Source organism: Thamnophis sirtalis, unplaced genomic scaffold, assembly GCF_051295495.1.
Source record: "Thamnophis sirtalis isolate CommonGarterSnake01/CBP01778 unplaced genomic scaffold, rThaSir2_p1.2 scaffold_9, whole genome shotgun sequence".
Classification (NCBI taxonomy): domain Eukaryota; kingdom Metazoa; phylum Chordata; class Lepidosauria; order Squamata; family Natricidae; genus Thamnophis; species Thamnophis sirtalis.
The window spans coordinates 42,058,525-42,070,959 of NW_028261389.1; the positions used below are offsets into that span (position 1 = coordinate 42,058,525).

Sequence of the window (12,435 nt, forward strand, 5' to 3'; positions counted from 1 at the left end):
TTAGGTGATCTGATCACTGGCTTGCCCTGCTCCTCGCCCTCCAAGACACACAGAGATGGGGGGGGGAGGGGGAGATAGAGAGGGAAAGAGGGGGAGAGAGAGACATAGATACACAGAGATACAGAGAGAGGGGACAGAGAGGTGGGGAGACAGATATTGAGAGTGCGGAGAGGAGAGGGGGAGACAGAGCGATACACAGTGATACAGAGGGGGAGAGGGACATAGAGGGGGAGAGAGGGAAAGAGAGATACACAGAGGAGGGGGAGATAGAGAGGGGGGAGAGACAGACACAAGATATAGAGGGAAGGGGGAGAGGGAGTTGTCAAAACGGTTTTGTGGCTCCTGGTGTTTTTTAACAACTGTTTGTCTGCCCTAATGACTGGTGTGGTGTGGCTAGGGGTCATGTGACTGGGTGGGACTGAGTGACATTGAGTTGGCCCTGCCCACCCAGGTTTTGTGGCTTTCTTTTCTGTGGAAAACAGGTCCAAATGGCTCCGAGTGTTTAAGGTTGCAGACCCCCGTTTTATACCAATATGAAGTGTTTTTTTTCCTGTCCACAGCCTCAAGTTGCACAAAACTGTTTTATCATCCTTTATCTTGGGGGTGAAATTCTGTGACCGTTAATAATTGTGCCTAAATGTATATTGTATATTTCAGACTGATGCAGAGATATCCCCTTCCTTCTGGCTACAACTGCCATGCAGCCATTTGCCCTCACCATTAGCACTTCCTCAGTTCTTTTCACATGTCTGCCGTTGTAATGCCAACTTCCCTCATTTTCAACAAATGAAAGAAGACAATAGCAAAGTTGTGCTATTTTATGGGGGTGAGAAGCTGTTTCATTCTTGTCTAACAATGTTCTGAAGTAGCAGCTTCATTTTTTCCACATTACAGTGTCCAAAAAATGAATGATGGTAAACTGGGCTTTCTTTTTTTAATTGCCAGCTTAATAGGCTTGAAATCTCTCCCAGAAGCTGCAAAATCCAGAAGCCTATGTAAGAGTTCAAGAAAGCTGCCAGGAAGCACTGGGACACACATCTACATTTACATAGCACCTACCTAGAAATTTATTTATGGTTTCGCAATTCACTGAAGCAGCCAAGGTGTGAATATTTCTTAAGGGTTTTTTACCCATTTTCTACAACCCAGATATAATGAAATATCTTCTCCAAACAAATGTAACTATCAAATGTTTTGAAGAAATGGTTAGAAATTTTTACTCTAGAAAATTTGGGATGACTTGTTGAGATAACTTTTGCAGATTTTATTTTAAAAATATTACACATAAGAAAATGTATTTTTATATATAGGATTAACAGACCAATCCTATGTATATTTATTTTAAGCAATGTGCTGTTTACTTTCAGTATGATTCTCAATTACTTAATCATACGATCTGTATTAAATCAGAAGCCTACTTTTATTTTGATTAAGGTATTTTTATAGAGTAATCTCTTCAAATTGTTCTCTGTAAAAACTACATTCTCACAAACAACATACTAGAAGGTTGGAGACTTAATCTTAAAAGTTTACATTTAATGTCACAATATAAGGTAAACATACTCATTAATATTACATCTTAGAGAAGAACAATTTCTAAAACAACAAGGACTTGTACACCAACAAGGAGGAAAACCTAATTTTGCACTTTTGAAAAATATGCAGTTTCAGGCAGCAAACTGTGAACACTACAATAAATGATAATTTTGGGCACCCAATCACATGTATTTCCTCCTGTAGTAAATAGAATTGCAACTCCATAGTCTGCAGGGTTATCTGTTTTTGTTTCGAAATGTGATGTGTTAATTTGTCCATTCATTGCCGCCTTTGTTTTGGGGTGATGAGTGCCACTTTCTTTTAAAATAAAACGTAGGGATACAGAAGATAATTTATCGTGGAAAATATATTGGGGGAGGGGGGAAGCCTCATTCTACTCCAGGCTGTCAGAGGAAAGACACAATGAAACATTGCTTTAAAAGGAAACCCGCGAAATATAAAGGTCCCATCAGCTTTCCACAGAGGAAACTTCCTGCTTTACGCCTCTTTTTACATAGCTCTGTAGATAAAGAAAAACCACAACGCGGATCATTAAATTTACAGCATATCCTTAAACATGAATTTATCCCACGGACTGTTGAGCCCTTATATTCAACGAGCGGCTTGCGGGAAGGTTCCTAAGGTTTTTGTCAGATAACGCCGAATAGTTCAGTGAGCCGAAAGTGTCTGCCTTATCGTGACGACCTTTAACATGCGTCGAGGGAGACTATGTGCTGCTTTGCTATCCGAGAGCAACGGGTTTCCCCACTCTCGGGAAAAGGTTCTGTGAGGCTGCGCTCGCGACCGCCTCAACGGCAGCCCCCTCGAGACCTCATCGCCAACGGTCCGTTAAAAGTAAACTTCACCCGCGGGCGCCGCGTCTCTTCCAAAATATCGCGAGATTACGTTGAGGAAGCCGGGCGCTTCACTTTTCCCTCTCTTTCCTCTTAGCTCCACTAGCCGGCCGAGCGCGAGATAGGCGCGCGGGCAGCGCAGGGCGGCGTTTTGGTGCGCTGGGAGTGGGGCGGGGGAGCAAAGGAGCGAGCATTCGGCCGCGCGAGGTTCTGTGGGATACAGGCGGTGCTCTGCTTCTCCGCCTCCTGCTGGGTGCGGAGCGGCTCCGCTGAAGCAAACGAGCCAAGCGAAAGGCAGGGAAAAAAGGGACGAGATCCGTCTAGGGCATGAAGATGGCGGACGCCAAGCAGAAACGGAATGAGCAGCTGAAGCGCTGGATCGGCTCCGAGACGGACCAGGAGCCGCCGGTGGTCAAGCGCAAGAAGACCAAGGTGAAGTTCGACGACAGCGCCGTCTTCCTGGCTGCCTGTTCGAGCGGCGACACCGAGGAAGTGCTGCGCCTGCTGGAGCGCGGCGCCGACATCAACTACGCGAATGTGGACGGCTTCGCGGCACTGCACCAGGTCTGTCTCTCCTTGTGTCCCATTTCTCCGGGCAGAGCTTCGGGCGCTTCTGCTGCTGGGAAGGAGGCGGCTCTGCCGGCCGGGATGAGATTGAGGCCTGCTTCTTTCTTCCACCTAGGATAGTGTGGCTAGGGTGCTTCCGGAACTTCTTGCCTTTGGGCGTCTTGAGGAGGACTGTGGCTTTTCGGCGTCGGATCTGCCTTCCTCCCCCCCCCTTCTTTTTAGTGGGGAGCTAGCCCTGCTGTGAACATCCTTGCTTGGGTCCCAGGGATGTTGGTCTCTGCTGGCTAAGCTGTACCTGCTGATAAGGCCGGGCCTTGCCGTTCCCCCGAGAAACAGGAGCATTTGGTGGTCGCCTTTTCTTTCCTTCGCTGCCCTGGCGCTTCAGAGAGACTTAGTTCTTCTGGGGAGGGGGACAGATGAAGAATGGAGAACTCCCCCGAGCTTTTTTAAATATAGGTAGGTAGGTAGGTAGGTAGGTAGGTAGGTAGGTAGGTAGAGAGTGAATGAGAGAGAGAGAGCAAGGAGGACGAGGCTAGTCCTTTCACGAAAGAGGTAACTTCGTGAAGTGATGGGGTGATTATCATTGCCAGAGTGGAAACATTTAGGGGTTGTCCTTAATGGCTGTCTGCCTGTTTTGCATTTGAGTTGAACGCCTAAACACATCGGCACTAAATGCTGTTCTTAATTGGTTAAAGTTGCTGCTTGGTTCCCCCCATTCCACCCCTTTGGTTGGTGGCTCTACAGTATGAAATATGAACTCGGACCCATTACTGCAGCCCTTTCTATCATTTATGGAAAGTTATAAAATCATTAGTATAAATTGAAATTGGTTTTGCTTGCAAGAGTTCCAAAAATGACAGTTGAGAAAGGATGAGAAATCAACTGATTCTGAAATGTTCTCAAAATGGATGCTTTGTTGAGTTAAGTTTTATAGGAGCCTGATTGGAATCTCAAATGTTAGCCAAATAAGGAAAGACTGTGGCAATCCCTAGATAATGTTGGATACTTGAGTTGATGTAGATTTTAATAACAGACCAGGAGTAATAACAACATTATAAACTCACTTTGTCTTTATATGTTTTTATACTTTAAAAAACAAGTGTAATTACTTTGACAGCTTGATTTTTATTTTGCATGGTGGTAGTCTTGGTAGTTCCTTAAAGATGCAGTAATTAGGATATCTAGAATAAGTCCTTTTTGCAGTATATTAACAAGCAATGCTTTATTAGGTTATGAAACAGATTTCAATTTAGTCTATACTTAAAATTCTTGATGATGACACCGGGAAGAAGAAAGCTTTCATGAATAAGTTGTTTCAAGGTAGTTGAACACATATTATATGCGTTGTGCCCTTAATATTATGCAAGATTTATAATGAATTTTGTCTTTTGAATTAAATCTACTATTCTTCCAATATAATTTAATTAGTTTTAAAATATATATGTCGTATTTACAAAATGAATTGAACAGTATTATAGATTGACACTTTTGTTTTAAAGCTGTAATGATGTTCTCATTGTCCATATAGTAATGTTAGACTTTATTAGCTTATGCAGTACTGAGAGAAAGCCTACTCACCGTAGGGTATGCATGTAATAGAATTTCATATTTGGTCTTTCTTGCTAGTTAGGATTTTATTGAGAAAATTATGTTTTACACTTCAAACTCAGAGGACTTTAGGGTTGAATAAGATCTAAAATAGTGTTGGTACATACCTTTTTGAGATACTAGATATGTTTAAAATAGCTTTTTAACCTATAATCCTGTGATCCCTAGAATGTTTGTAAAAATGTTACAGGTGTTCTCCCTCCAAAACAGGTACTCATTAGCTGCTTCTACAAGCTTCTTGAGTTCCTCCAAAGACAGGAACTCATGGGGTTTGTGGGGGGAAGGTAGTACAGTATTACAAATATTCTCTCATTATGTGATAGAAGAAAACATGTTTTCTGAATATGAAGAAGACCCTATAATCCTTAGGATCCATATCATTCTTATTCCTCAAGCATTCTCCAGAGATTAAGCAAATGTATACAAACCTTGAGGCTGAGGGACATAAATTAAGAGGGGGAAAAGTGGAAAAATCTTTTCTCTTTTGTGACATGGCATGAACTTGGCAGGCTTTTGATAAGATAGCTTTTATCTGTCTTTCCATTATATCCTATCCTTTGGTAGCACAGTTCAGTACATTTGGAATTTCATGAATGATGTAGATTACTAAATTAAAGCAATGGTGACATACATTATAGAAATTGGCCTAGCATAACTGAGAGAATTTCTGCTATCTTGCAAAAGAGGGATAAAGAAGACCTCATTCAAAAGGCAGAGTCATTCAAGTCAAGTTGGCTATATGACTAAACACATGTGTTCATTTGTTTTTTTTACAACAGTATAGAACTGGTTTGCTGTTTCCTTCTGGGTTGTTTTTTGACTTCCTAGAATAGTTGGCAATCTTCCATCCAAATGTTAACTTGATCTAGCCTTGTTTAATTTTTTTTTTTTAAAATCACATGAACTTTGTTAAGCTCTACTTTCTCAGACAAAGGATTTCAGAATGTAAGGGATTCAAATATAAGTGATTTACTATTTTCAAGCTCAATTGTAAGCTGGCATACAGAAGACATAATGATTAAGAAAATGATACCTGACTGCAATTGAGATAGACATATATTCAGGGAGATAGCCATTTATGCATATGTGTTTAAACTATTTAGCACATTCAGTGGTAAGAAATGTTGTCAATTGTGCCTTGAAGCAAAATGCTGATGGTATAAAGGCAAGAATTATAATGCTTGCTTAGAAAACAACTATTAAATTTGTCCCAACTGAAGTTCTCTTTAAGAGCATTGTGTTATACTAGTCACTAGGTTGGAAGCTACAGAAGCAAAGAATGTTTTGGGAGTGCATTGTGCAATCATTGTAACCTATTTCTTGAAAAAGTGTTCTGGGTTTGGAAATACAGCTGAGATTCTGATTAGACATGAACATGACTATCCAATAGGTTAGATTTTGATAAAAATGTAAATGAATTATATATTCATATATAATATTCAATATTATATTAAATATTTCTCTTTTTGAGCTCTGTACCCCATATGCATAGACCACATGAGACTTTGTATACATACATTGCTAGGTCTCTGTGCTTATCCATGGTTATCTATTTCAAATAGGTTTGCACACCTACTAAGCCTGTGATGGCAAACCTATGGCACACATGCACAAGTGGCATGTGGAGCCATTTCTGAGGGCATGTGAGGCGTTGCCCTATCAGCTCCAGCATGCATGTGCATACTAGTTAGCTGATTTTCAGCCATTTTTTGCCCTCCGGAGGCTTCTCAGGAGAAAAATGGCCCAACGGGCAACCTAGAATTCAGTTCCCCAACTTCTGGTTTGTGTGTTGGGCCATTTTTTTCCCTCCCCAGGTTCCTAGAAAACCTCTGGGGCTTAGGGATGACGAAAAACAGACCTACTAGGCCCACGGGAAGTCAGAAAATGGGCCGTTTCCTGTCTCTGGAGGGCCTCTGGGGGGGTGGGGAGGCCATTTTCACCCTCCCCAGTTTCCAAGAAAGTTGTACGGGCAGAGTAGTGGGGGGGGGTTCATGCGCACATGCATAGGGGGACATTAAATAATGGGGGTGGACACACAGTCACGTGCTTTTGGCAGCCGAGGAGAAAAAGGTTAGCCATTACTGAACTAAGCCAAAAACAAATAAACCATATTGGAGCTTGATCATTATTTGTGAACCAGATCATGTTCAATGGCAAGATAGATAATAGTTTTATTTATATTCATTCCAATTTGGGACTTTTACTGTACAGATATCAGTGCTGAGTCAGTAGAAATGGAAGAAATCAGAGTGATACTTTGAAACCTTTGGACATGAAACAGTAAAATAACAATTTGTATAACTTGCTGAAACTCTGTTTTTATTTATTTATTAAACATATATCTAGCCATCTCAAATGAAATTTAGATTTGTATGTTGTGATAAGAAATAACAGAATCCCATTGATTACATTTTTTTCCATTTTTGAATAATGAAAAATATATCACCCATGCAATTATTAAATTTTTACTAGATAACTCTACAGGATATCTAGTACAAAATATCTGCTATGAAGACTCAATAAAGCTTATCACTAATCAATAGCTTTCATATCAAATTCTGTTAAATATGAACTTATATGTAGTTCAGTTGAGTCTGATAACTACAGGATTACATCTCAAAGTTGACTCACCCTTGCATCCTTCTGAGATCCATAAAAGGAGGAGCCAGTTCATTGGGGGCAATATGCTGTCTCTGTAAACCGCTTAAAGAGGACCGCTTAGAGAGGGCTATAAAGCACTATGAAGCAGTATATAAGTCTTAAGTGCTATTAACTATATCAAACATCATATACAGTGTTCAAATTAATTACATAGTTCTTTTATTGCAATAATGTCTCCTTTTACATAAGAAAGGTTAGGAAGAACTGAGCAGTTCAGAAAAAAGGAATGGTGTTAGTGTTGGATAACAGATTTTTTTCCCAAAGGTGAAAAAGTAGAGTTTTGAAAGACTTCGTTTTTATCATATAGACTTAGGTACTATGGAAAACTCCAAATGCAAATATATTTGTAAAGAAATTTTTCTTTATAAGAAAAGGCTGGAGAGAGACACAGTCTTTTGAATTAACTTCCAAAGTGTCCTATTTATTTTATCTTATATATGTATCCCATTTAGAAAGTATCCATTTCCTCACAGAACAATTCTGTGCTTTGCTTTAATGTGTACCATCAAAATCTTTATTGGAAATTGAATTAATTTTCATTTATCTCAGGAATTCATCAATTTTGTTTGTTTTTAAGTATGGGTTGGATGAACACCCTGGTTTTCAAGCTGGGCAAAATCATTCTATCATTTTAGAAATGATGTTTAAATTTTAGGCTCTAAAATTATACTTTTCAGCAAAAGTGCAACCTCATTTTTAGAATGGGAACTTATTACTGTATTAAATAAGATTGTTTTTCTTCTGCCATATAAAAATAATTCAGAAACATATTTTGAAATGTTTATTGTGCCACAATTAAGACTTCAAGAGTCACAAATTATGCACCTTTTGCTTTTTATATTTTATTGATTAATTAATTAAATTTGTATTTGCCCATCTCTCATTAAGCAATTTGGGGCTGCTTTTTAATAATCCGGAATGGAGAAGACAAAGTAATTTGGATGTTCCAAGAACTCTTAAGTATACTAAAGTTGTAAGATAAAAAAGGAGGTTCCTTCAGGGAAAAAATCAGCCTTTTATAAGATTGTTACATCAGAAAGGTCTTTCTGTTGAACAGTGTAAAGGAAAAATAGATGAATGTTGAGACTTCTACCATCACAGTATAACTGGAAACCCATCTTTCCTAAGCAATCATTCATTGAAGAAAGTAGCCAGAATTGGATGCTTTCAAAAGACTATATTGTAAAACATGTTTTACTATTTGCAGTGGCTGTGTTCATATATTATGCTAAGCTGAAATCAATAAGAAATATATGATGGCTATAGACACTATTTAAAAAAATTAAAAAAAAAGAATTGTCTGTGTCTATGCATATTTGGGTAGGCCAAATGACTTATAAGCCTGCATCTCAGTATGTATATAGTAGGACTAGCTGATCTGCAGTAATACTGATAGTCCTTGCTTAATAGTGATAATTGGGATCATTAACTCTGCAGCTGCAGCAATTCCAGTTGCTGTCATTAGGCAGATCCTGCATAGTCACAGCATCCTGTGGTCAATGATTGTCATCCATAACCTCTTTTTGGGTTCCCATTGACTTTGCTTGTCAGAAGCAAGCAGAAAAGGTTTGAAATGGCAACTGTGTGGCCATGGGATACTCTGATGTTGTAATTGTGATCTAGTTGTCAAGCATATGAATTGCAGTCATGTGACTGCAGAGACACTGCAATGGCTGCAACTACAAGCTATGGTAAATATTCCTAATTCCACATTCTTGCAACTTCAAACAATCAGTTCAACATTTACATTAACTCCAAAATCATTTCATGTTGAAAATTGAATAGCTGCTGAAGAAAAGCAAGTAATCTGATTTCATATTCATAATGGAAGATTTTAAGATGGATATTTCAGGGAATATATACAATGAAAATTGAAGTATAATAAGCTCATAGTTTGACTGAGAAAAGTAGTATAGTTTAGCAAACAAATTGAATCAATTATTAAAGTGCCCACAGTTTGCGTACAATACTCATACAAGCCTAAAAAACAGTGATAACTGTAAACATCAAGTTAGCACAAATGTGTATCTTGATTCTTATATAAAAAGAGATACATTACAAAGTTTTCTTGAGATTATAAGTATATACTCTATAATTGTGGTGAATAAACAAGTATATGTATATTTTTCTATGTAGTATTATTTTGTTTCAGAAAAAAATGTTTCTTGGTAGAACAACTCATATATCCTTTTTTGCTTGGAGATAAAATTAAATTATCTTCACATTCTATTATTATACACCAAATCTCATACAGAATATATGTGAACATATAGATGAAAAACTGTAGAAATAGAAAATTCAAAAGAAAAGACATGTCATCATCAGTAATAATCAGTATAATGTTAACAATTTTGTTGTGTTCATTAATATTAACTTAGGAAGCAGTGTAGTTTACTAGTTCAGTGTAAATAAATCTTCCAAATTATTTCAAGAAATGTAAATTATAAATGTAACACTGCTAATTTAAAGGTTCACAGCTTTCTTTGCAATCTTTGCATATATGCCACACTATTGCATTCAAATATTCAAAATCTTTATTACCATAACTGCTTTGCTGATTTTATTAACCATAAAAAGGCAACTCTAAGAGAGTTATAAAGCAGTAGGACTTGTAGTAAGCAGTGCATGTTCTGATGTTATCTGGTAGGCGGAGACATTCCAAGTTGTCATGTATTGCTAGATACATTCCTGAAATGACAGTCAGTGGAAACTCTGGCGTAGAATAGAGGTTTTCCTCAGCTGTCACCATCTTTAGTAGCATGTCAGTATATTGTTAGAATAATAAGGAAATATGTCTCGTTTGTATTTGTGGCCAAATATCCTTGAATAGCAAGAAAGTAATGTAGTAATTCCGAGCATCATCAACAAATGTAGTTTCTTATGTTTTGAGAAGTCCATTGGGGGATCCTATATATAAGATTAGAAAAAAATCAGTTAGCCTTTGTGAAAGAAGGAGAACAAAACACAAACTTGTTATACCACCAGATTCCATAAAATGCATTAATGAAAGTTTCACTGTATTGGAGATTTTTCATGTAACATATCTCATAAAATAAGTATAACACAGCAGTTCTGGAATCTAATGATTCTTCTTTGTGTCAATGGTAAGTTCTATTTGCATTTGTTGAGGCTTAGTCCTAGAAAAATACATAAGCAGTTGTGGCCTAAATCAACTAAACAAACTGCTATGAGTAAATATTTATAGATTGATTATAGGTATATACCATCACATCAACAAATTCACTGCCATTTACAATACATACAAACCCAAAATACAATGCCAACTGGAAATTTGGATAGACAGTTGTCTACAGGAAGCAAACATGTACCCAGTCTCCATTAGGTTCTCACATCTGTGGCAAACAGTGACCATCCATATCCAGTTTCACTGCGAGGAGGCAGTAGTGAAGATATCTGGGAGCCAAACCATATTGGCCTTTGAATCTGGAAATCAATGCAATACCTGCAGTATATCGGTAATAAATCTGTTGCAGTTTTTATTTACTAGCAGATGGGTTGCTGTATTTTGCATGATATGTTAAGCAGCCTCATGTAAATAAGGGATTGAATTAAAGTTACTAGACTTTTCTACCCAGATAGGCAACAGTTGGCATCTCAGCCAAAATGAGACAAGGGAACACATGGCCATAACATCTGTCTGCAAATCTAGCAGTAGCTGTGAATCCAAAAAGATGCCCAGATCTCAGACTTGAAAGTTAAAGAGGAATTTTCCCCATCCACAATTAAAGCCAAAGCAGACAGAGGCCAAATGGTTTCTGGACAAATAAAAACTGTAAAGTTGCCTTGGGCATAGTAAAGTTCTAATTCCCTCTAACTACTTGACCAAGCAGATGATGTTGCTTCAGCGGTGGGATTCACTAACCTTCCCTATTGGTTTGCAAATGTAAATGTGTACTTGCGCATGCTCACTTTGCTTGAATGTGCCGCATCTGTGCATGTGCACCACCTTCTGCACATGCGCAGTGCATACACATTACATTGGGGCGGGTGGGCAGAACCTCCTGCAGCCGCCGCTACCGGTTCACCCGAACCAGAGACAACCAGCTGAATACCACCTCTGTGTTGCTTGTATTAATGTTTAAGTGGTTATTACACTCTTGTAATTATTTTTTCAGCTGAAGTAAATAAAATTGTTTTGGATAGTAGAACACCAAATTCAGTGCTTTGTAATACAGATCATATATTGGTAAAAATACATTGGTAAAATGTTGATAAGTATGTTTACATTTCAAAGTTTTCATGCTTTCCTAAGACTTTCCCCTAAAGAACAATAAGTCACAAAATGAAAATAATATTATTGCTCATCTGTTGTAGACTCATATTTTCAAACACATGTGTAAGAATCTAAAAAGAGCTCTCATGCATCAGGCCATAGGCCAGTCTAGTTTAACTTGAACCAAAGTTCTGTATATGTAATTGCTGGGAAATTCATAAACTTGCACTGGAGGGCAGTAACCTTCTGCTGTCAGTAACCTTCTTCCCAGCAGCCAGCTTTTAAAACTTACTGCTTTTGATTTAGGAGGTACTAAGCAACCATAATTATTAGCAGCTATTGTTGGTCTTACCCTGCATAAATTTGTTCCACTCCTTTTAAACTGGATGTCATTGCTACAAGTATTAGTAGTGAATTCCATGATTTAAGTATGTGCTATATAGAAATATTTCTTTTGAATTCTTAATCTGCCTTTTTTAGGTTTCAAAGAATGACCTCAAAATCTATCGCTATGAGAATGGGAGAAAAACATTGTTCACATTTCAATTTATCTATGTTATCTATCATGCATGATTTTATAAAATCCTGCATTTTATCCTCATTATCCTTCATCATTTCAAGCTAAAACCTCAATTTCTCTAATCTTTCAAAAAACATGCCCCAGCCTCCAAATAATTTTAACTTCATATTTGCCACTTTAATCAGCTCTGTAATAACTTTAAGACGGGTGATCAGAACTATATGAAGTACCCAAATTGTGATATGACAATAGATTTATGCAAGGGCATTATTATACCAGCAGTTCTATTTTTAATTCCATTCTTAATTATTCCAAGCATGGAATTTGGCTTTTGTATAGCAGCTGCACATTTTCATCAGATAGTCCACTATGACTCCAAAACCCTTTTTTAAGTCATTGCCTACTCAGATTCCATTATGTATATATGAAATTTAAATTTGGGGGTAACAGTATTA

The 12,435-nt window shown here is 37.8% G+C and overlaps 1 protein-coding gene across 2 annotated transcripts in view; it reads left to right on the forward strand.

Annotated features, from left to right (window-relative positions):
* Positions 1 to 2,563: 2,563 nt before the first annotated feature.
* Positions 2,564 to 12,435, forward strand: part of PPP1R12A (protein phosphatase 1 regulatory subunit 12A) — a 121,041-nt gene continuing 111,169 nt past the window's right edge. For both annotated transcript variants that reach the window (XM_087723398.1, XM_014065024.2), the window contains exon 1: positions 2,564 to 2,954. In XM_087723398.1, coding sequence (XP_087579524.1) covers positions 2,718 to 2,954 — 237 coding nt within the window. In that variant the 5' untranslated portion in view covers positions 2,564 to 2,717. The remainder of the gene's footprint in view (positions 2,955 to 12,435) is intronic.